Raw genomic sequence first — 26569 nt, 5'->3', positions numbered from 1 at the left:
TTGGTAATAAATATTTTCTTCAGGAATGACATAAAAAATATGCAAGCAATTATCCAAATTTCTCCCACCTATGTACAGAGAAGTGGCCAGGAATAACACACTCAGTTATCTGGGATAGATTTTAAATAGCAGCCCTTTTGAAAAACGTGGTCCGGAGGTGATGATCACAGATGCTCCCCCCAACAAGAGAGGGTGGGGTGGGAGGACGCAACAAAAACCAGCAATGTTAGAGGATGTCTCTGGCAACTAAGAGTAACCAATTTCAGGCAACAGGGGTTTGGCCACTGTTCAAGTAAACATTAAGGTGTCAGATTTGCAAACCGCGCCACGGACAGTTCACTGAGTGAGGGACTGGTCGAGTAGTTTCAGCGCTCCGCCCACCAGGTGGAGGCTCCCAGTGATGAGGATCTGAACGTGAGCAGCTTCCCGCAGCAGTAGGGAGCCGGAACTGGCCACAGGGTGATGGTGGAGGTGGAGATTGGTGTCCTGACAAGGGAAGTCGGGGTCTCTCCCCTGGGTGGCCCATTGCAGAGCATGAGAGATGCTCGGCAACACCAGCGAGTTAGAGTTCAAGAGACGCTCTGAAGAGGGGGCGAGGAGCAGGGGCGCCCCGCGGGGGCTGTCCCTAATCAGAGCGCTCACGGGCAGGGAGGAGCTCCAGTGGCCAGAACAGCTTTGTTCCTCCATCAGTAGGTTCCACTTCTTCTGGTTCTCCAGACAGCGGGTCAGGACGTTCTCTAGAGTCACGTTATAATTCTGCTGGTCTGAGGAGAGGAATCACAGATTAGGACTCAATTCAAGCCAAGTTGGTTTTTGTTTTTTAAAAAAAAACAAAAAACACTATATAGTAGTTTTCCCTTTTCTTAAAGCTTATATACATCAGTAAATCATTTTTCCTGACAGTATTTCTTCAAATTTTATATAATTTGCCTTGACTTATACACACTACGCACACCGATTTATACACACCGATTTATACACACTACGCACACCGATTTATACACACCGATTTATACACACTACGTATACTGAATTATACATACTGATTTATACACACTACGTATACCGATTTATATATGCGGATTTATACACACTACACGGGAAATTCAATTGCGCACTATTACTGTTATTACGGTAATAGTGCGCTTAAATACCACTATTACCGTACTTTCAACGTCGGCTTTTTGCTCGCAGCTCCCCGAGAGGTGAGCAGAAAGCCAGGTTGATTTTACCGCAATAATAGTGTTATCGCAGAGCTAATCTGGGGGCGATTGAATTTTCCCCTCAAGTATACCGATTTATCCACACCACGTATACCGATTTATGCATGCCGATTCATGCAGATATTGGGCAGCACGGTGGCTCAGTGGTTAGCACTTCTGTTTCATAGCACTGGGGTCATGAGTTCAATTCTAGACAATTTAAAATTTTAGATAATTTGCTGGAACCTACGCACACGGCCTTATGCATACTGATTTAATGAGCGGTAGTGTATCCTTTACCCTGCATCACATGGGTGAGCTCTGTGCCATCCATACACCAGTGACATCCCCATGCTATGAGCGTCTGCAGCCAAACCTGTCCAGATCCCCTCCCAGCACCCCATTACACTGGTGTCAGGTTCACACAGTAATCCTATCTGCAACTGCTCCTCTAAACAGTATCTGTCCAAAACTGGCTAATGTGCAGTTTGTCCAGATATGATTAGAGAAGCGCCCTCATCTCTTTCATTGAGAATTTCTTATCCCCCTCTCCTATACATTTACTCTCAGTTAGGTGCACCTTAGCTATAATTAGAGTTGGGCAAAATGGGCATTTACAGATATTACCCAAGATAAATTTAGTGCATTCTTCCTCTGATGTATTACCCACATCCCCTCTCATTAAATACATCGACAACTGCCAGGACCGTAGCCCTCAGATATTTGGTTAGTTTTGGTTTTTATACACACACTTCAGAAATGATTCCCAAATCCAAACTTTGCCATGGCTAACCATAAATAGTACACCAACTATGGCCTTTGAACAGACATGTTTAGCTGCGGAGATATGTCAGAGGTGTATGTCTTGGACACTTCCACGGGAATCCCATCTTGGCCTGGCACTTTACTCAAGGGTAACAACTGATGCTGGTTGTAACATTGCATCATGATGCCAGCATTATAGAATCACTGTCGGTAACATAAGCTAGAATGAGGCTTTTGTAAATCTCAGTTAGTATCGTCTCTGGGTGCGACTGTGCAAGTTAGATTCTTACCTGCAATTCCCACACCAGAGACCTCGCTGATGTTTGGGCAGAACACGGCGTAGTCAAAGTCACAGGGCTGAAAAACAAGAGACAATCCACTGAAACGCTCACATTCCCCACACTGCCAGACACATCGCATCCTGAGAACAGGGTGGAATATCTGTAAGATGCACAATTACATTGGCTTAACGCCTTTCTCTAACCTGGTGTTGCCCGACTGACACATACAAATGTCCCGCACACACTGTGCGCTTGTAATAAGTCATTTGTTGGCCAACAAATCAACATAGCGTTCTAAGGTGAAATGTCCTTGGCTCAGAGATTTATATATTATTCAGCTTCACTGAGCCATCGCAGCTGTATTTCAACCTTGTATATAATATTTAACCATGTTGTGTGGGGCAGTGCACATACACAAGGATAAGTGTATAAAGGGCATAAAACGGTCTACTCTTAACTTACATGTAGAAGTTTTAAGAGTGCGGCAGTGTCTCTATCCCCTGTGGCATTAAACACCAGGACCCGGACCACAGACCCCCTGCAAAGGAACATCAGCATTGTGTAAATTCATAGCACAGCTAGTACAGTTTCCATTATGACAGACAGCGACACCTAGAGGCAGACATAGGCTGCTGCAGGCTCCTAATCATGCAAACAAAATTATAATAACTTAGTAGTAAAATCCTAATAAATGCAAGTTTTATAACGTACAGCAAATTTCAAGAAAAATAAAAATAAAAAAATACGCATGCACCACTATTTTACCAGCATTTTTAAGGTCTGACATTAGAAGCTAGTGTCACCATACTGACTTATGGTTTTAGTAGCTGTGACCGAGCAATGCAAACCCCCCCCCCCCCTTACAAATGCTGTGTGTGTAAAGATGAATATTGCTACTCTCTAGTGGTTTGTGTAAAGGAACAGTTCTTATAAGCACTATATAAACAAACGTCATTGTTACCAAGATTCTGCGAGTCGCCTGTCTCTGCTGTGTTACCGTGAACAGCAGATTAAAGCCCGAACTTTTATCCGTCGCTGCCTATTCCGTCATGAGGACTAAGCCAGAGCAACCACCAAACAGGTGCTGCAGCAGCTACATATTACCCAGAAGCTACATGGTTCCAAGTTTCGGTAAAGGAGCCTGGCGATGGCAGCAATTGCCTTTCTACAAACGCCACAAAGTTGGTGCACAGTTCACAGTTATACTCAGCGAGGGGCTGGTTTCCCAAGCGGCATCAATAAGAGAAAAGTCAGTTGCAATAAATTGCAGAAACCCCAAACCATCAGCAGAACGCCCATACAGCATGGTGGACGATGGGGTGGCAGAGTAAGCCCAACCTTACACACTAGCATGCCAATTTTCCCCAAACGCATTATGCTCTATATGTTGCGTATACAGTGGGCAAATGTGTTGGGGAAGCTTATGATGAACTTAGAACATTAACCCTAGTAATGCATAACTAACGCGTTTCACGTGTTTCTACTAGCATTAACAAAATGCCACACCGGTGAGTATGTGGCCTGAGGGTGCAACTCGCCAATCTGCTGCCCGATGTGCCCTTTGACTCCCATTGACAAACTACTAACAATTTGTAGATGAGTTGAGAACACTTAGATCTAATAGTGCTTGAAAATGACAATATCTCTCAAACATAGCAACCACGTACATTTCAGCTTTCTCCTCGTTGAGCGCCCTCTCCTGGAACCACCTGACGCAGGCCTTTATACTGCTACTGGTGTGTGCTCCATCAATGTAATAGGATATGGGTCCGTGCTTTAAAACCTGTGTACGTCCCAGCCACACAGTGTCCTGCAAGCCTATAAAGATGAAGATGTAGAATTCCAAATAGGAGAAATTAGACAGAAAAGCAGATGGGGCGTATGAGGATTCATCAACTGTTTCATTCTAAAAATATCTCAATGTCTAAAGCAGGCCTGGCAAACCTGTGGCTCTCCAGGTCGTGTGACACTACAAGTCCCAGCATGCTTTGCCAGAAGATAGCCAGCTGATAACTGGCAGAGCATGCTGGGACTTGTAGTTTCACAAACACCTGGAGAGCCACAGGTTGGCCAGGTCTGGTCTAAAGAGTATCCCCCTAAACTTCATAATAGGGTGAACATTCAAATGGCCAAACCTTAAGATATTTCCCATTGCTTATGACAATTTGAGTCACAGATGAACGCGCGGCAAGAAAACGTGTATGAATGTCATCGCTGCCATCTAGTGGTCAACAGACAAGTTTACAACACTTTGGAATCACTACCAGTCTTATGAATATGTATCATGGTTCAGTTCCACCAAATGCTTTTCTATAGTTTTTTCATGAGGTCATACACACTGGCAGGTTAATGGTCTTCTGACTAATACTTGTGTGTGCATGTGGTAGGGAAATTAGATTGTAAGCTCTTCTGAGAAAGGGTTTATTATGCCTGAAAAAAGCAATAAAGTAGGAAAAAAATAGGTACAAGATTCTTTTGCCCCTACTTAACTCCTTAATGGGGCATCTGGAGGACAAGGGGTGATGGTTCCAGTGCTCAACCAACGTTCTGTGCTCTGCTGGTAGAGGGCCAAGTACGTGAAAGAGGATCCAATGTTTATTCTTCATGTGTCCTGAATCCTGATGGTGCCAATTATTATTATTCTAATCATTTAATTATTTATAGAGCACCACCATTTATACAGCTCTATACAGAGAGAATATGTGTCATTCACATCATTAACCAGATTACTTCTTCTGTGTTGCCCATAGGGAAATAAGCCTTAAATACGGCAAAAACGTGCGTTTGCGCTCCATCGAGGGCTTCTCCCTAAGGATCAAAGCCCAGAGCCGGTATGGTTTTGAAACTTGTTTAATAAGAATAGAGGCGGGCTGTTCTCCTATCACTTTCATCATCTCAGGATGGCGTCAACTTGGGGACAGGCCAGGGAAAAAAAATTAAAATAAAGCTCCATTTTCCAGTTTTTTTTAATTAAACATACAAGTTTTTGTTTTTTTTAAATTGAATCTGTAACACCAAGTCCGGATTTCCAGGTCTAGCGCGCGAGCCAATAAACCCGCCTCATGCATGCGCTGTTGGACCGGGTGAGTGGAAAGACTCCTCTTTCCGCGGCCAGCCAGTATCGTTGTGGAGCCGTCCCCCAGCGACTCTATTTATTTATTTTCATCGCAGCAGTCTGAAACCCGCCCCCCCCCCCCCACCTACCAGAAGGGCAATGGCTTATTTAGTAGATACTTTAAGCACTCCTACATCTGCACCAGTATACTTGACAATTAAAGAGATGCCAGATTTGAAGAAATACCACATAGGACCCGGAGTCATGGTGGCAGAATTGGAGTTGTGGGGGACCAGGGTGTCTCACCTCTAAACCCTTTATTATTTATGTATGCATGCCAGCTTAACAACAGTGATCAAGAGGAGTAAATAAATTAAAAATTCGGACTTGATGCTTTAGTATCTCCCAAACAATGGACTCGTCATTTTAAATTTAAAATATTAGGCAACATTCTTTATGTTATTTTTAATCATCATCGCACTTGGACACAACACAGGCTCTGATCTCCTTTGTGCTTTCTGCACTGAATACAAATGCAGAGGGCAGTCGTGTGTCATATCTCAGGACAACACAACTATCTAAAAGTAAGGTAAGTAGTAACAGTTGCAGGAAGTCATGCACAGGGCAATAAATATAAGTTATCCGAAAGTGGAAAACCCCTTAAATATAGCATTAAGCAGTGTATTCATTATAAGCCTGCCTTCATGTACGGGTGCACCTCAGACCATAACCTACTAAAATACTGGCAGAAGAACCAGATTGTGCCAATTGGCTACTATTAAATTGACCTTAGTCAATCTCTGTCTGTATGTATGTAATATTAGGGTATTTAGACTGTAAGCTCCATTGGGGCAGGGATTGATGTGAGCGAGTTCTCTGTACAGCGCTGCGGAATTAGTGGCAAATTCTCACCTTGAACCATTGGTAGAGTGGGCCGGAAAGCGGACGCCATCGGCAGAGGCCACTTAACTGAAGGATACTTCCGCCATGGCTTTACCGCTCCAAAACCTAGTGAGAGAGGGAGAACAAAATGGTGTCACATTGGCCTGTGTCTGTTTTCAGAAAGACAGGGAGGAAAATGCCTCATGTGTATATAAAACGGAGCTCCATGAAGGATGGGGATAGAGAAAGAGCAAAGACTTATTTATGATTTTATTTAAAATGCCAAAGTCCTGGAAGACCCTCTATACCCCATGCTACCAGCTGACCGTTGTGCACATTCCATACACATAAATTGGATAACAATTACACACCTCTAGAAGGTTTTAATGAAACTATAAATTACCCACAGTACACACGTGGCCTTTATAACGTCAAAGCGTCAATCTGAAAGAGCACACAAGACATTTACATGACCGGTCAGTGACAACGTGCTACGTGTACGGCACCTTGGCAGCCCTGTTGCCGGAGCCACGTCTGAGCCAGCTGCAGCGCCAGGGAGGCGTTGGTTTTCTGGTGATCGCCAGCCAGACCGAGGTGAAGCGTGACGTCCTCTTGCTCGTACTCTGCCAAGTCCGGGCACATGTATAGGTGGCACTATAACAGATGGCACGAATGGGTGAAAATGCCAAGTAGGCCTGGGCAGAAGCGAGAACATAGTGGGGGGGAGAGACACTCACCCCAATTTCCTGGGCTCTGTCTTTCAGCACCTCTAAGGGACCCGCGGGCTGGGGAACGGTGAAAGCTGGAACACCTGGCTGAGAGACGCAAGAAATCAGAACGGAAAGCACAAACGTTCACTAGCTTGTGAGACTTTAACGCAGAGGTAGGATATTCCTGTTGTGGGACTACAAATGCCAGCAGCGGGAGAGGCACAGATGGCACGCCTGGCTTCACGCGGGTATTCACCCAAGACTTATCTTCTATGCAAAACCACCTACACAAAACTATATGCAATACATTCTATACAGCACAACGCCAGTCCCAGATCTGAACAGAACACCACTATAATAGAGATCATCTAATACCAGGCAAGGACTGGTAAACACAGCCACATCACACATTTTTGCTTAATGAGTCAATACTTTCTCCTAACCTTAAATATGCCCCCTTTCTGCCAGGCAATCTTTTCAATTGTGTCCCCCAGGATGGCCGTGTGGTCTATACCAAGCGAAGAGACTCCACAAACTATGGGTTTCCTGTAGGATAAAAGATTAATCAATAACGGTCCTATAAAAATCAGAAAGTATATACCTAAAAAACAAGTTGAACCTATAAAAAGTTTCTGGACAGTATCAGAGTGTAAAAATACTTGGTGGTTTTATTGCTATGTCATTCTCAAAAGGTCAATCCCATAATTTTTTTTACAAAAATCCAGTGTGGAAATGAGCCATACAAAGGGCCATGTGAGACCAGGCGGTAAATATATCAAGCTGTGGGTTTGAAAAAGTGGAGATGTTGCCTATAGCAACCAATCAGAACCTAGTTATTTATTTAGTACATTCTACAAACGGACAGCTAGAATCTGATTGGTTGCTATAGACATCTCCACTTTTTCAAACCCGCAGCTTGATAAATTTACCCCCAGATAAGAATTTCTGTTTCTAAACTATACAGATCGATGAGAACATCTATCCAATGCTCGGATTCTAAGAGGAGCATGGAGAAGCCTTAAGCTTGTAGATCTCCTTAACCCAGGAGTCTTCTTAAGGGTAACCATAAATACTGAACTGAATTTTAGAGAAAGTGTTTTGACATCAGAGATGAAGAGCAATTGCAAATTTTAACCCTGTTCTGTATTGAGTGTTACTCGCCTTATAATATTTGTGCAGTCATAAGCCCCACCAATCCCAACTTCCAATACTGCCAAGTCTACCTGTGAGAGAGAGAGATGGTGAGATATAGGCTCGGGTCACCCGCTGGGTACCAGGCAGGCACCAGACTCACAGAATACATACCTTCTCCTGCAGAAACACGTGGAACGCCATAATTGTCAGGAAACGGAAGTAGGGGGGCATGGAACACACTCCATCATTCTAAGAAGAAAAGGGAGCGGAAACAAATAAAAAAAAGATAAGACTCTTAGGTCCTGTAGTGGTTACCAATGACTGCACCATCTGTAACAGCCAGGCTGAGCAAGGCGCAAATGGAGCGTCTCTAAAGTCAGGCTGCGGTCACATATTTGGCCACTATCATTTATTTATATAGAGCCACTAATTCTGCAGCACGGATCTGTCACTCACATCAGTCCCTGCTCCATTAGAGATCATTGTTAAAACTCCCACACAGACAGATACAGAGACTAAGGTCAATTTAATACCAGCCAATTAACCTACTAGTATATTTTTGGAGTGTGGAAGGAAACCGGAGCACCCGGAGGAAACCCACGCAAACACAGGGAGAACATACAAACTCCACACAGATAAGGCCATGGTCGGGAATCGAACTCACAACCCCAGTTCTGTGAGGCAGAAGTGCTAACCACTCAGCCACCATGCACATCACTGGTCTCCGCTGGTCCAGAACGCCAGGCGCTGTGCAGGAAGGTGGCAGAGTGTGACCTAGAAATTCAAGTAGCATTTTGGGCAAGGTCATTTTGGACAACCCCCCTGAGATCATTTTTGTTTATTTTCCCACCCCCTCAGCCACCCTTACTTACACTGATGAGCAAGTAAGGAAGAAACAGTGTCTGTAGGTGTGATGCTGTCTCAGCCGTCACCATGCTATAATACCCAGCACAGAAGTTGCTTCATCCGTTAGGATCTCGCTACAAAGGAGCCTTTCATAGATGTGTAATAAAGGCTTCCCGCATTAAACACATCCTTTATCCTGTGATGACTTTGAATCGAGGCATGGCATGATTTTTATTTTCAGGATAATGGGGACAAATGTAACCTTACTACTGAAGTGACAAGACTGCCTTTAAAACGACGTCTTCTAAGCATTGATATTCTTCTCACCCAAATGGTCAGTAACTAAAAATGTGACACAGGCTTTCACAGATATGTCAGTTCTCAGCAGCATGCAGCGAGCAACTTCTAATGATAAACCAGAGGTAAAACGTAACATGAAAGTCTCCATTACTGACTGACCTTGGTCTCTTCCAAGCGATTGTACACCTGCCAGAAGTATTTGCTGAATAACTCCTTGCTGATTGGCTGCCCATTGATACAAATCCTCTCTCTCACCTGTACCAGGTGTGGGGAGCTGGGGAGGGAATCCAAGAGTACACAGATTATAGATTGGGCTACAACAACTTCCTCAGACACCTGGAGTATGTAATGTTCAAAATGCTTTAATTACTGTGTTACTTCTCTGAATATTACATATTTTGTTTTTATTGATGAAAATAATAGCTGGTATCAGTGTCATTGTAACATTTCCAGGCTGCACAAGGAAGATTCTCCAATCAGCAGTATTTTTACAGGAAACCCCCAACTTTTTCCATGGATCAACCCCTAACCCAGGGGTAGGCAACCTGCTGCTCTCCAGGTATTTGTGAAACTACAAGTCCCAGCATGCTTTGCCAGTAGATAACCAGCAGATAGGTGGCAAGGCATGCTGGGCTTTGTAGTTTCACAAAACACCTGGAGAGCCGCAGATTGCCTACCCCTGCCCTAACCTATCAGAAAGGTGGAGTTTTGATCAATGAAGTCACTGGCTCCTAGCAAATTGATTGGGCGAATGCCACAGACTCCGCCCACAACATGGCTGGTTTGAAAAAGTGGAGATGTTGCCTATAGCAACCAATCCGATTCTAGCCATCATTTATTTAGTACATTCTACAAAATGACAGCTAGAATCTGATTGGCTGCATGCCCCTTGGTGTACGCATGTAAAAGTTGTGACATAATACAGGTTTTCACACACCCATAGGAAAAAATATGGAATATTTAGTGAAGGCGCACGAACCACAAATAATGTTTTGCTTAAACGTCTTATTACAGGCGATATATTTGATATACATTGCTTTATGTCATTCCTCTGTACAGGTCATTAACAAACACCAAGGTTTGTGTCTGCCTCACTTTTGTCTGATGTCACCATGATCTCGATGACATCATGCCACGCCCCCAGTGACATCATATCTGCTCCCTGTCACTAGATCACACCGAGAGCGAATGTGTTCTAAGAGGGTTAGCTTTAGACTTCTATGCTCTGCTCTCTTCCTTTCTCCCCACAGCAGAATGATGGGCCAAATATCAGGCTACATAGATATGATTACATATTACCAAACACCTACAAATACATTAGTTTAATAGTAGACAAGCTTTTATATATAATAATGTTGCATTGTATATTTAAAGACAAAACTCCCTAGCATCATCGCACCAGTATCAAGCTTGCAAAACAGTGTCCAGCTCTCAGCCATAAACAGAGATTGGTTTTACATGCAGAAATCTATGGTCAATAAAAGATTGCCAGTAGTAGACAAGAGACCATTACTGCAGATCTGGATTATGCAGTGTGATCAGCAGACAACATCATACTGCGCTTCCTATAGAGATGAGGTGCGCAACAGGGGGGTCCCATAATCTGCTTTGGGGTCTCCCAACTGTCATATACGCTACAATAAGCCCCAGCTAAACAACATTTATTTTTTTTCTTAAAGAAAAATTTCATATAACTCACTGCAGCCAACCAGATGCAGAGTTTAGAGAATTAAGGAAAACATCTAACTGGTTGCTATGGATTACAGAACTTTAGAGTACAGCCCATGGTACCAGTTTTCATAAACCAGCCCCAGGATAGTCCTGGAAAAGGACGATAGTACCTGTAGAATCCGGTCTTCAGGCCACAGTTGCGCAGAATCTTCTCGGTAAAGGCACACGTGGAGCCCTTAAAAAACCAGAGAAAAGACTAAGGACAACAGCCGATAATAATGGTATATAATGCAAAACATAACAGTTCTTGTAGGAGGGTGGACAAAATACAGTATACTGCTATACATGCATTAACACAGATCTGTTTATTCAAGGGCTCCTATTGTACATCATTTATAGTTGAGAGCGCACCTCTTTTTAAAAGCATGCTGATCTTAATCAGACTACTAGAATGTATTTCGTTCTAAACACAATGCAGTCTCTTTCAGATGTCTTCAAGTGGTTTTTTCCACGATGGCATTTAGAAAAGACCAAGCAGGGTTTCTTTTTTGTCTCCCTTGGATATGACATAGCTTAGCTCTGTTCTTCACATCCTATTCACAGCCATATCCAAGGGGACAAAAAAATAAATAAACACTGTATAGATGAAATGTCGTCTCTGGAGAAAACCAAAGAAAAAAATAAACATATCTGGTAAGCGTTGCAGGAAAGCATATAAAACCTTGTTAAAGTCACCGGACGATAGAAAAATCCTTCAGTGCACACTACGTGCAAAGTCTGGCAATATGATGTTTTGGGGATGTTGTAAGTGCCTTGCACAGGTACCCGTCAGTGTGATATCACCAGATGGTGCAGAGGGGCAAAAATACCTAAATTAACTTTCCCCCTGAAGCCTGCACCCCCTGGTCCATGACTCACCTTGCCCTTCGTTCCCGTCACGTGAATTATGTTCAGCTGATCCAAATCCTCAACCTGGAGACACAGAAACAAAGTCAGCTCCCTCAAAGACATCATTCATGGGCAAGAAAGATTATCTACTATGGACTAATCTGCTGCATGTGATCTGTGTTATAATGTGTATTACATAGTTACAGGCTTAGAGGCTCTGTGCCTTTCATATAATGGAATCACGAACTTGGAATTAATCATTGGTCAGATACAATCCCAATTGCTGCCTGACGTTGACTGTGCGGTAGGTAGGGAAGGCGGCACATGTAGGGCCTGATTCATTAAGGAAAGGCAAAAAAAAGGAGTAAGTTTGATCCTGGACAAACCATGTTACAATGCAAGGGGTGCAAATGAGTTTATTATTTTGCACATAAAGTTAAATACTGGCTGTTTTTCCATGCAGCACACAAATACTTGATAGCTTATTTGCACACTAAAATTTAAAGTTGATCTAGGACAGGCCTGTCCAACCTGCGGCCCTCCAGGTGTTGTGAAACTACAAGCCCCAGCATGCTTTGCCAGTAGACAACCTGTTGATAGCTGGAAGGGCATGCTGGGACTTATAGTTTCACAACACCTGGAGGGCCGCAGGTTGGACAGGCCTGATCTAGGACATTCCCTATCCCAACTTTAAATCTGCTATCACATTTTAAATTTACTTCCCCCTCTGATGCAACATGGTTTTGTCAAGGTGCAAAGTTACTCGTTTTTTTGGGGGGTTTACTTTCCTTAATGAATCTAGTCTCTTCGTGTTTTCCTGCAGTTCCAAGAGACTGCCAAGGACTCCATTGTAAGCGTAGAGGGTAAATGCTAATAAGATACACTAACTGTGTATCTAATCAACGGTTAATGAATACATCAACCACAAGTTCCATGACCAGCACAAGGCTGCAATATAAGTTTTGCAGTGGTGGGGTTTTTTTTATGTTTTTTTTTTTAAAACAGGGTGATTAGCCATTTGGGAACTATACAATCCAAAATATTGTACCAACACCCTTCCCTCTTCACCACCGACAGAGGACCCCATTTGTGCGCTACATTATTCCAACGATTAGTAGGCATTTGGGGCAGCACGGTGGCTCAGTGGTTAGCACTTCTGCCTCACAGCGCTGGGGTCATGAGTTCAATTCCCAACCCATGGCATTGTCTGTGTGGAGTTTGTATGTTCTCCCCGTGTTCGCGTGGGTTTCTTCCGGGTGTTCCGGTTTCCTCCCACACTCCAAAAACAAAAATATACTAGTAGGTTAATTGACTCCTATCAAAATTGATGTGTGCGCGTTAGGGAATTTAGACTGTAAGCTCCAATGGAGCAGGGATTGATGTGAATGAGTTCTCTGTACAGCGCTGCAGAATCAGTGGTGCTATATAAATAAATGGTGATGATGATGATGATGATGGGGTCACCAGTAAAAAAAAGTTCTAGCAAGTCTCAAGAATCTGAAAATATAATATGTGGAAATGGATTGAAAGACTGTAGTAAGGGGCTGTTTGATACCTAATCTGTGTTGCTGGACAACGGACAACCTCGGTACAGAGCATTGATTGAAGATGAATTAATCATGGCAGAATATCATCATCATCATTTATTTATATAGCGCCACTAATTCTGCAGCGCTCTACAGAGAACTCATTCACATCAGTCCCTGCCCCATTGGAGCTTACAGTCTAAATTCCCTAATATAGACACACACTAACACATACACAGACAGACAAAGAGGGAGACAGACAGACAGAGACTAGGGAATATCAGAAAAGCAGGAGTGAAAATTGTTCAGAAACCCCGTAACACCTTTGTATTTACTTACAGTGGCTGACTAAGGTCTGCTAAGGTGCTGGGTGGCACCTGGCCGATTTACCAGGATAAGACCGAATTATCCCCAAGCAAGTTTCAGTCACTGCCAAGAAGCCAGAGCAGTGGCACATTCTATGTGAAGCTGGGTACACACTACAGAATTTTCATCCAATCATCGCACCAATCACACGATTCACGACTGTTTAATCACATAGTGCTTTAGTGCGTACGACCCCACAATCATGTTTTATTGTACCATTTAGATTTATAAACTTCCTAAAAATCACGATCGACGATGTCAGGCAAATGTGGAAGTGTGTATACTCCCAACCGGCAGCGTGCAAAGATATCTGCCAAGTGTGTACAGTCACAATCTTTTCAGCAGACGGTTATGAGAGATGAAGATCACAGATCTGAAGGCAAATCGTGTAGGTGTGTACGCATGAAATTGGCATGATCATCAGGACTTTCAGTCGTTGGTAAAAAATAGTTACATAAATTGCATCTGCAGCAATTTTCTGTAGTGTGTGCCCAGCTTAACTCTTTATAAAGCACAGAGTGAGTCGTATCAGATGTAGACGGTCACTGAAAGTGTCAGAACAGTCTGACGTTACTGAAATTACTAATTTCCAGCATTAGTGATGAATCTATACGGCCCCCTCAACTGCAGGCACTAGGCTACCAGACCACCCATCCTTAATATGATATTGATTATAAAGTTCTGCATGCAGTTTTCAACCATAAAAACAATCCCTGAAGATTATGTGCTTTGCCATCTAAGTAAGATTAGGAGGACCTCTGCAGCAACTTTAGAGCCATACGCAATGTCACTTACTTGCAGGCCGCTCCTCTCCAGAAATACCTTCATAGCAGCCAGCTGTTCCCGAGGATCATGGCGCTGTCTCTTCACCTGGTCCAGGTAACTAGCATTTGTCTGCAGGGTGTTTAGTGTGCGTATAGCATCCTAAATACAAGGAGAGTGTGGTTACAAGTGGAGTCACTAAGCTACGTAAAACAAAAAACACCAGCATAAGCACTCCTAACACAAAGAGGTGTAACAGTAACGCGTAATATACATAGAGATTAAATAAATGTATGTCTGTAAAATGGAATCTTCTAGATAAACTGGTAAATAAATGAATTATTTCTTAGAATTCTTGGTACCATCCACAATTAACATTATATCATAACACTAGGGTTGTCGGATTTGGCAATTGGTTCAAGAAACGAGTTGGGGAGGAGAGTTCGTAGTTCTACAATTGAAATACTGGATATCTTCCTAACAGAATCCTAGAATTGTGTATATTAAATTGATACTTGAAGGTAACTGCCTGGGGCCACAGCGTATGGTTGTACATGAACAATTAAATTCAAGTCTGCATACAAAGGTCCGGCTTTAATTTTACATATCGTTTAAAATAAAAAAAAGGAGAAGTCGGAATAACTTACTATCAATATACACAATACTATAAGTTTCTACAATATAGCAGTCTGTTGCACAAAGGAAACTATAGGTCATCGTATTATTAGAGCCTTAATTTGCATTATACAGGGGATTCTAGTATATTGGATTTATGTAAGAGAATTTCTAAGAGATTCAAGTTTACAGACATTTTATTTATCTTCATATATTGTTATATTTTGCCCCATTTCTAATTATTGTTTGATATAGTATATTGTTTTTTTTTCTTCTTTCAAGGACTGAGTGAATGATGGCTTTTTCCAAACATCATTATGAGCCAAGTCGTCAATAAAAATATATATCATAGCACCCTATCATTTTAGCCAGTGTATCGAAAATGTTGTTTTGTTTGTTTTATGTATGAATGTTAACATGTAAATATAAAGCTTTTAACGGTTAGGAATTTAATTGTATAGTGATGTGATATATTATTGCTTCAGCTTAGTACATCATCATCATCATTTATTTATATAGCGCCAACATATTCCGTAGCGCTTTACAATTGGGGACAAACACAGTAAACAAACAAAAACTGGGTAAAGCAGACAAAGAGGTGAGGAGGCCCTGCTCGCAAGCTTACAATCTATGGGACAATGGGAGTTTGACACATGAGGTTAAGTCTACATTTTGCATTTCTGCCCAGCCAGACTGCAAAGGTAAAAGTGACTCATAGGCTAAATGGTCCTGTCGCACAACAATGTTGGTCAGAGTGTAGTTGTCTTGTGTGAAACTGTGTAATGGGTGGTAATAGGGTAAGGTAGTGAAGTTAAGAGGGTGGTTGAGGAATATTATAAGCTTGTCTGAAGAGGTAGGTTTTCAGAGAACACTTGAAAGTTTGTAGACCAGAGGAGAGTCTTATTGGGCGAGGGAGAGAATTCCATAGAGTGGGTACAGCCCGAAAAAAAGTCCTGTAACCAGGAATGGGAGGATGTAATGAGGGTGGATGAGAGACGCAGATCTTGTGCAGAACGGAGTTGCCGAGTTGGGAGATATTTTGAGACATTGAGATATTTTCATTTCTCTAGACATAAAGGGGGGTATTCAATTGTCAGCGTTAACGCTGAAAAAGGAGCACTCAAAAAATATTACCGTTTATACGGTAATATTGCGCTTGGAAACCGTTAATACGGTAGTTTACTCACGGAATTTCGGCTCGCCGCTCAGGGAGCGAGCTGAAATTCCGCGAGTAATTACCGTATTAACGGTAAGATTTTTTGAGCGCTCGTTTGTTAGCGTTAATAGCCCCAAAGACACAGCATAGCAAACAAAAGTGAATAGTGGGCAATCACTTTAAGCCTCTCAACAACTTACACCATAGATATTTAACTTTAAAGGGGATAACTCCCCTACAACCCCAGTAGAGATCCCCCAAATCAGGTGCCGCATTCACAAAGCACCACTGCGGACCATGTGGTTCCCCTTCGCTCTCCAACATTATACATCCAGGCATTTATATCAGCCATAGATAGCAAGATTACTGTAATAGTGGAAAGACCCCATCCTAACTGCTACACAAGGGGGTACACTACCTAGGAGGAGAGTGTGTCCTATGGTGTAAAATCATTCCAAAACTTCTGCAGCTCTATTCAAATAACATTTACTATATTTCTATAGACACAGCACTGTCAATAAACAAACTGGAGAAGGATAACGATGATCGCAGTGTTCCTCTCTGTTCCAGTGTTATAAAGTGTTGTTGTTTAATGACTGTTCTTGATTCCTTTTTCTTTTTATTGGCAAGTTCATTAACCTGTTATTTTGTTGACTGCACAGATGAGAAATTAATGTGCAACTAAGAGGTTGGAAAAACAAGCAGCCAGAGATCAAGGGTTTTCAAGCCACACTGAAAGTGAAAAAAACAAATAAACTATGTACACAAGAGCTTAAGAGGGCAGATACCTAATCCTCAGCTTCATAGACAGCGGTGTCAGGTAGCACAAGATAGTTTCATAATAAAGCCATGGGAAGCCGCAAAGCAGATTACCAGCCAAGGAACTGGTAATAATTACACACAACGCTCAGAATGAAGTCCCAGAATTAATTATTGTACCTTACATACTGGTAGCAGACTTGTATGTGAACTCAGATGACCTAAGAAAGTGTTCACTTCTTAGTACGCTGTGTGATCCACTATTACACCCCTCTCAAATAATATTACACTACATGCGACAGTGACACTACATTTCCTAGGCCATAGACATGAAAAGAAGGCGCAATGACACAGATGGTCTCCCGCCAGTGAACCACCTCTAACAGGGTACAAAACAGATGTACGTGAAAGTGATAATTATAGGACTTAACTTGATCGTATCCTTCTGCAAACACACGAACACAGCTAAGTAATCACTACACCAGCTAGGAGATAAATATATCACCAGCAATCCTCCCCCATAAAGATCAATTACATCAACTTGATGCACTACAGTTAAAAAAAAAATTCCTGCCAAATTTAAAGCACTTTAAGGTCGCTAGAAATATAGGTGACTTATGCAAGCTCTGCGCAATGGTGTTACATAAAGGGTAGCATTTAAATAAGCATCATGTGGTTACTGACAGAGGAGGTAGTTAGTGGCTGTGCTTCATAGGAGCCTGTCCAGATGAATAGGTTATATAGCAATCATCATCACTTTACATATAGGTTATAACAGCCAGTGTAGAATTTGCAATGGGGAAGGAGCAGCAAGCCTCTGATGCGATACTCTCACCATAGACTACAATAACCAATGTCATCTTCACATGGCGTTAGCTGTCAAGGTCCAAATATCTGAGCTTGATAAATAGTGCATAATCACAGTCCCCATAAACACCTACTGGGGCTGGATTTGTGAACAATAAGTCAGGGACCCTACCAGACACCTGCTGTGATCTTATGATAATAAACTGCATAGTGTGGCAATTCCCCAGTTTTAAGGGAAATTTAACCTCTTCAGGAGGTTGATAAATAGGTCCCTTAGGAAGCTACATACTACGAACAGAAATCAGACATAAATAAAGATTATATATATATATATATATATATATATATATATATATATACACACACACACACACACTCAATCAGTATGGCAAAGTTTAACTCCAAAGTAGGCTCAGGCTGACATGGCATGCTGGGGCTTGTAGTTCACACCAGCTGGCCAATTTCCATCATGTTAATTCACCTTAACTATGAAGTAGGCTTTTTGCATTTGTACTACATCTACAAGACTTGAATCTAACATTCGGAATAAGAGACATTGTAGTCTGCAATTGGGCAATTCTGAAAAATAGGGACATTTCCAGGTACAGAATGTTGTACATTAGGTACAGTGGGAAACGCTGCAGCTGGGAAGCCACAAGCGATGTAACTGCAGCTACAACAACAGAACTAGTCCGGTATAATGGCATGTTATGCCCCCCTGAGCACGCAGGTGCCCACCTACTGCACACAGTAACGCAATATGAATGACTCCGTCCTACGTGGCCCTCCTGCCCCCCCCGGCACCGACGTGTCCGGCTGATGTAACCCTCTCCCCCCCCTCCAGGTACCTGATACTCCATCCTGACAGCCGGCTGGGCCTGTGCGCTGAAGCCTCGGAACCGCAGCCCGCCACACGGGGAGGGGAAATGTCTGAGCACCGCGTGTAATGCCCGGTACCGTGGAGCCATGCTGGGCGCGCAGGACACACCCCCTGACCCCGTCGTAACCCCAAGCAACAGGCGGCCGCCGCCATCTTGTGTGTGGCAAAGGAGGCCACTGTATAAACCCTCACTACGTCAGCAGCAGGGCTGGTGACGTCACGCACACGCCCTACTTAACGCATTGAGCCATCATTTTAACCTGTAGTCTGTCTGACACTGCTAGTGCTGCTATGGTAACAAGCTTACTAAATGCCAGGCCTGTCCAACCTGCGTCCCTCCAGGTGTTGTGAAACTACAAGCCCCAGCATGCTTTGCCAGTAGACAACCTGTTGATAGCTGGAAGGGCATGCTGGGACTTGTAGTTTCACAACACCTGGAGGGCCACAGGTTAGACATGCCTGCTTTATATCATACTTGCCAACTCTCCCTGAATGTCAGGGACACTCCCTGAAATAGGGGTGATCTCCCTCACTCCCTGAAGAGTCTGTCATTCTCCCTGATGCTGAGCCAGTACAAGATGTGGTTGGCTTCGCCATCCGTGGCATGATGACACAGTTCAGAAATTGTGTCCTATGTCCGTGTATTGATACCTATGGAGGTGGCCATTTTCATGGAGACCAAGATTTAATCAAAGACTGACAGGTAAGACAACATGACTTCAGTAATGGAGACAGAAATGTAAAAGACACTTCAGTCTCTAGAGATTCATTAGCTGCTTTTTTTCCAACGCATAGTCCGGGAGACTCCCGCATTTCTGGGAGACCTCCCGTGCTCCCGCAATAGATAATGGGCGGGGGGGGGGGGGGGGTGGCTTAATGGTGCAAATATTGCGTCATCATAGCCCCACCCCTTGCTGTAATTGGCCAACATTGTGACAATCGTATAGGGGGCGGGGCCAAAATGTTGTGCTTCGTCAAGCCCCGCCCCCGCACGCCCAGCTCCCCCGGGATCTCCCTGAAGCCAACGAGGAAAAGTTGGCAAGTTTGCTTTATACATGTTGTGGAACTACAAGTGTCAGCATGCCTGGCTGGCAAGGTTGATGCTTGTGCTTTTACTTACCAACAGCTTGTTGTTAACCTCCCTTAGATCAGAGCTTCTTAATCCTGGTCCTCAGGACTCCTAACAGTGCAGGTTTTCCATATCTCCTTGCTTTAGCACAGGTGTAATTATTACTGACTGACACAGAGCCACAGGTGGTATAATTATTTCCCTTGTCACCTGGAAAACCTGCACTGTTAGGGGTCCTGAGGACTGGGTTTGACTAACACTGCCCTAGATACACAGTACAATGTCCTACTGCCTCCTCTTCCCCTTCCATCATGTATTTAGAGCAGGAGCACACTTGTAGGTGGCAGGGCGATCTTTTCCATTGGGCACGATGGGCAGGTGCCTGGGGGCCCCACGGGCAAGGGGGCCCCATAGGCAGGGCTCTTAATTAGAATAAATAATCCTGCAAAAGAAAAAACCTGCAAAAAAAACCTTCAAGGGGCACTGAGCAAGTACATCTATCTATCTCTCTCTATATATCTATATCTGTATCTCTATACATCTATATCTATATATATATATATCTATATATCTATATATATATATATATATATATATATATATATAAAATCTATATATGTAGGGGCCCCGGTGCACTGCTTTGCCCGGGGGCCCATAATGTTGTTAAGATGGCCCTGGTAGGTGGTTCCAATTGCCTGGAAGTCCCCTTTCACCTGACCAGCACATTCTTGGGCTGGGGCACTGTATATTTCCTGATGGCTAGCGCTTTCCGCTCCACCGGCCACTGGTCTTCCAGTGTCATGTGCATCATGACACACGTGGGACTAGCACCACGTGACATGAGCGCTATCCCATATGCAAAGGCGACGGGAGGCACACAGTCTACCTCTGCAATGTACAGCGATGGACCGAAGAAAGTAAGTATGGTTAGAGGGTGAGCTATTTTAATGTAATGGAGGTGGGGGCATGGGCTAATAATGTAATATTGGTGAAGGTTTAATCATTTAATAGTGGGTGATAACTTTTAATTTATTGGTAGGATGATGATAGGGTCCATTTATTTGATGGGGGGCTATTTCTTTTAATTATGGTGGTGGTGCCTGTTTAAGGTGGGATGATGGTACTATTAATTTATTGCTGCGGTGGTTTGTGGGCTTTTAATTGGACGTGGGGCTGAGTTTGGTGAGAAGAAGGGCTATTTATTAAATATGGATACTAATTATTTTATGTTGGGGCTGTTAAGGGGGGGATTATTTAATAAATGTGAATACTAACTACTTCATGTTGGTGGTCAAAGTTCTATGTATTAAATGTCACTAATATTAATATTAATTTAATGTCAGGGTTGGTTGGGGGGAATAGGTCTATTCATTAAATGTGAATGCTATTAATTTAATGCCGGGCTGGTTGGGGAGAAATAGGTGTAGGCTGGATGCAGGGAGGGATGCCCAATTATTAAACTTTATGCTTGCCGACTCTCCCAGAAGGCAGTCCTCCATGATGATAGCCCATTGCATGCTGGTCACTATAGCGGAGTGGCATAAAAACTCACCGTCTAAAAATCCAACATGTGACCCTGTAGAGGGAGGACTCTCAGCTTGATACATTTACCCCCAGGAGAGTATTCAAAACATGTATTCAAATATATTTTGGGAGTTATCAGGAATAGAGACACAGTATTGTATTTCTTAGGGATTACAGTCCTACGTTTATGGCCAGTATAAAGTTTAATGCCCTTATATTCAGCATGGTCACAGCTTTAAAGACAGACATTCCACAGTGATGTTTTGTAATGTTCTTGCAGTTTCATGGCTAACATTTACTAGCACTCTGGGTGATAATATAACTTCCTTGTAAGTCCTGCCAACTCTATACATGGGGAATATAACAGCAAAATACCAGGCTAAGAAATTTCTCTCAGATCTCTAATCTTATCTGTAGGAAGATAATTAATCTCTCTAATTGCAGGAGGTATATATCCTAAATAGCAGCTTCTGGACCAGTCTGTTGGTAGTCGTAGGTTACTCTGCAAATAAAATAGTATGTCTGGCTAGTGCTTATTCGTTTCAGAGAAATTAAAATATAACACATCCACCAGGAGTCAGTTCACAATTTACCTCCTCATAAAAACTAATAATCTCTATTAGGCATGAACATCCTTATTATTTTCTACAATATATTTCAGAATCGCATCCCTTAGAATTGCTTATAATAATTTAACCATGACAGAAATCAGGGTTACCGGTTTACGATATCCTGGTTCTGATTTGGTTTGCTTTATAAAGATTGATACCATCTGAAATATTTACAAAACTGCAGGTTTGAAATAAAAGCGGGATTCTAAATGGGGGAGCGTCCTGCTCCTCCCAAACTCTGCCCACAAATGGGCAAATTTGGACAAAACACCACCCACTTTCCTGTTAAGGACCACCCCTTTTTCGGTCTGATTCATACCTGTGAGAGTCACAGTTTGCTCATGGAGAGAGAAGGAAGGGGGTTTTGCATTATTTTGAGTCTAAAGGGTACAATTCACTTATTTTACAGTGTGTCTCTATCACTGACTGAGTTATATCAGACGGCAGCCATTTTTCTGGAGACCAAAAGGAACTGAGGACTAGGTAAATAGCTCACACACTATTTTCTTCTGCATTGGAGACAAAGTTGTTTGTGACAATTGATCATCAAGTGGTGAGAAGTGCCAGTAGTGATATATCGTCTTATACTGGCCCACTTTATTTTTACACTGCAATTTACAGGAGCAAGAACACGCCCCCTCCCAGCTCAAAATCTGTGTGTACATTTTAATCCTCCCCCCCCCTTTAATGCAGCATGCTTTTGCAAAGGTGGAAATGTGCTCCTTATTTGCCTTGCTAACAACTCTAAATGAGACCGTGGTTCCAGAATAAATGCTTCTATGGGAAAATTCATACATTGGTCCATCATAAAGAACTGGCAGGAACCCGGATTAGGTTTTTGTGGGAAAGGAGAAGGTTTGCACAGCCCAAAGAGCTGCATCATCTAACGTTCAAGGGCACAGAGTGTATAAGTAAAAAACAAAGCAAATATTGGCTTGGAGTTAACCTTTGACATTGGCTGCTACACCATCTATATGATATTGAAGGGAAAATTGCATCACATTTTTTTAAAAATATTATTCTATTTTTTTAGTTTGTATTTAACATAGACATACGCCTAAATAGTAAACTGTACATGTTCATTCATGCACAGTTCCGGTGCCAGAGCCAGATGTAATTAAGGATAAACACTGATAATTGGCCTAAAAATTCATACTATATAATAAGCACTTAAAAGCTTTCAGAGGGGGAATCTTCACACATTAGTACATCTAAATCAGAATAATAATGATACATTTTTATAAAGGGAAATGTATTTATGACCAAACTACGGTTAGTAAAATATTTTTTGTTTTGGTGGTACTGCCCCAATTATTGGACCCTGAGAGGGGTGTTGCATAACACAAAGTGTGTTTGGTTTAATGTGAATGTGGGTGTGACTGTGAGGATCTGGGCGTGGTTCTGTCAGATTGTGGGTGGGGCTAAATTTGTCTCCCTAGCACTTTAAAAAAAAAAAAAAAGCTAGGGCCCTAAAGTAGCGCTCTCATCATTTTCCAGTAAAGTAAAAAAATCTGAAGATGCATGCAACGTGAAATCTATCGTATAATTGGGTCCGATTAGGACAGACTCTCAGGCAGGCAGCTCTAAACTGGTGCAAGATTCAAGTATTTTTGCAGAGAGAAAATGGCTGTGTGCCTCTCTGCGCAGCAAACAACACCGCAAAAAAGGCACCCTCTCTACCCCTTTATATCATATTTTGGAAGATCATGAGCACTTTCTAACGACAAATCTGTAAACAGTTATAGCGATTATCCATGTACATTTGGTGTAGTACAGGACTGTGGGCAACTATGGAAATAATGTGGATTCTACTCTTCAGCTGAGCTACAAATTAAAAATGACCCTTATGTTGCTCAACTCTTAGATACTTTACTATGACCTTCTGCTGCTGCTATTATTAAATGCACTGGACTCCTCAAAGCACATGGTGATGTCTCCAAAGTAAATGATCATCACCAAAATATGCAGCTCTGACCAAACCTGGTAATCCACAGATGATTCTACTGGAACGATCATTCTCTTCTCTGGCCACAGAAGAGGACCTTACTAGGCTCCAAGATTAAGCCCCTAAGTCTAATAAGGCTGCATGGAGGTCTTGAGATTGTATATTACAGTCTGATTACTTGTGTTACACTGCTGATGCCCGTTCAGTGGCACCTACGATGTTACTGCCATATCTTACTCTCATGCACTACAGGTTGACACATATGAGCAAAGGAGGCATGATTTCATTGGTGAACCAGGATTGGTTTCCCCCAAACTTTACATCGGTTGCTCAAAATTATTGTCATGCATGGATCCATATAAAGTAGGTGATCTTAAAAAGACAAGAAAAACAGAGCAACCCCCAACTTGGGGAACGAGTTTACACAGGCTTCTGATCAGGTAGAGAGACAGAGTGGTAACTTGAAAAACAAGGTTGATAAAATTAATTTAGAAACAGGCATTGAGTGTGACATCCACCACCAGCAAACAGACTGAACTTAGCCCATATGGGTAGACCAATAATATATACCATCACCTTCCACTATATCGTTATCCAGCCTTGACCATCAACTGACTGGTGAACTGATTCTGAACTATTGTAATTCTCTAATCAAATATATTGAGATATTCTATTCACAGGTCCAAACTGCATTGTCTTAAGAACCTGTCACAAACCGTATCAGCTGTGACTCTGTCAGCGCAAAGGCCTAGAGTCGCATGTATAACAAAGAGGGTTTTGTATGAGAAGTATGTTAAAAGTTATTATTAACAAACATTGGTCAGATTGGCAGCTAAACTGGGGCAAAGGTGTGCCTAAGTGAAGTTCAATGTTGTAAGGGCATAATGATATATGTTATTATATTGAAAAGCGGTGGCATAATTTACAACCTAGTTCTGTGTATGTGCAGTTTGAAAAAAATCACCGATGGTTCTGTACCACTTAAGTTTATGCAAAGAAAACAAATTAAAACTCTGTGCTTCATTTAGAGACTAGAGAATAAGAAAGTGACAAATTAGTGGATGGCCTCATGACTATTGACATTAATAAAGAAGTTGACCTGGTAACGGCTCAAAAGGTGGGAATGTGGAAGTAGGCTTTAATAGATCCATGTATCTGTAATAAATTATATTGTTAATTATCTATGGGTATATAGGCCTCCATATTCAAAATTTTAACTCCTGATATAGGAGACAAGTTATAAATATTAGTGCAACCCCCCCTCCCCCCCAAGGAGGGGAGCTCTGTAACTTACATGGCAAGTCTATACAAGTATGAACACTTCTCCAGGTGTATACCTAGTTTGTAGTTTACTTTAGAGAAGCCTTCAGATATTGAATTCTTCCACAGCACAGTGGCGTTATATTATAATCTAATGTAATTGATTTGGGATAAAACATAATCCATACTGTTAACAGACTTTCTCTGTTTACATATTACACGTTAAACAAAATACACATTCAGAGGAAGCATTTTCATTATAGGTAAGAGCAAAGAAAATTCAATGATAAAGAAAACAGAGACACTTGTTTCATTAAAAGGAATCTGAACTTTCGAACTGGTGCCTCTATATAATACCCATTTATTACGGACGTCACACGTCTGGCGCAGGTGATCATCTTACTTTAACCCCTTGATAGAGTATATAGGCCACAATTACACATATGCAGTATGCCCACTGACCATCTTCCCTGCTTAGCCTCCTACTATGACATAACCTATAGCAGTTCTAGCTAGCATATATACAAGTGTCAATCAGGATCGCATTGCCCCAGAAGATAATGAACCAGAGTTTTTACCTTGTGTTGATATTTGATCATTATGCGGATGTATACACCACTGTGAACAGTGAGCCAAAGGTTATTGTCACTAGCAGTGTGTCGGAATGATATAACATATATCGTTAACTGTAAGAACTTTGACAAGTGTCAGAGAATCTCATCCAATCCAGTGCAGTTGTTTTGGGGGTGTAGACAGACACACAGAGGTGGAGCTGGGAGGCTCAGTTCGGAGATAGTTTATAGATTTACTCTCAGTAAAGAGAAAAGTGTGTTTCCTGACTATCAACAGCATGGTGTTCATAATTAGATTACCACTAATAAACCCTTGGGCTGTCATGAGATGAGATCATGAGTTTAAGGATACTGTCAAATTTATTTACTGAATAACGCTTATATTATCTTGGTATTGCTGTCGTTATTTAGATAGACGGGTAATTTGCAGGGGGAAAAAACGTTCTGGGGGAAATGTATTAAGTTGCATTTTTAATTAATTTATCATTACATTAAGGGGGCAATATTATTGGACAGCTAACAGGGGCAATAATTATTTATGACAGAGACAACACTTGCTGCACACTTATGGCACTACAAGTGCCAGCATGCACATGGGTGCCGTGCACACCTGCCACTCTTGCATGCGGCATTATCACATGTCCGCTTATGTTCGAAGTCTTAAAAACTGCTGAGCAAACGTTTTTGGATAATAATTTGACTTGTAAACAAAAATGTAAAGCTTGATTGCTCTGTGAATATTAGTCCCTAGTGGATACAGTAAAATAATCTGAAAATGTGTATTCATTTTTCTAGGGTGGATAAATATAATTTAAACATCCAATTGCATGCTAGAGCGTATCTCACCAATGGTTATACCTAAGGTAGAGGTTTCCTTTATTATACATATTATTATTATTTTTTTTAAATCTCTACAAAGGTGGAGCAGTTGTGATGCCCAATAATTACCCAATTAAAATCAATAGGATCATTATTGATTGGAA

General features: G+C 42.1%; 1 protein-coding gene across 2 annotated transcripts; it reads right to left on the bottom strand.

The window, feature by feature from the left end:
- FPGS (folylpolyglutamate synthase) lies at window positions 1–25677 on the bottom strand. 2 transcript variants are annotated; one of them, XM_075185156.1, is made up of 15 exons: window positions 25593–25677; window positions 14422–14550; window positions 11765–11818; window positions 11017–11081; window positions 9335–9449; window positions 8201–8278; window positions 8057–8118; window positions 7339–7441; window positions 6923–7000; window positions 6692–6839; window positions 6216–6311; window positions 3916–4066; window positions 2711–2786; window positions 2258–2324; window positions 1–764 (listed from the first exon to the last, which is right to left on the bottom strand). In XM_075185156.1, exons 1-15 carry the CDS (start codon window positions 25611–25613, stop codon window positions 337–339), a joined length of 1671 nt encoding a protein of 556 aa, XP_075041257.1. In that variant the 5' UTR covers window positions 25614–25677; the 3' UTR covers window positions 1–336. The 2 variants fall into 2 exon arrangements, with proteins under 2 accessions (XP_075041257.1, XP_075041256.1); XM_075185155.1 differs by lacking the exon at window positions 25593–25677 and adding an exon at window positions 18574–18760.
- Window positions 25678–26569: the final 892 nt, after the last annotated feature.

The sequence above is a fragment of the Mixophyes fleayi genome, chromosome 9 (genome assembly GCF_038048845.1).
Source record: "Mixophyes fleayi isolate aMixFle1 chromosome 9, aMixFle1.hap1, whole genome shotgun sequence".
Classification (NCBI taxonomy): Eukaryota; Metazoa; Chordata; class Amphibia; order Anura; family Limnodynastidae; genus Mixophyes; species Mixophyes fleayi.
The sequence above is the reverse complement of the archived record's forward strand: the minus strand, read 5'-3'. Positions and strand labels throughout refer to the sequence as shown.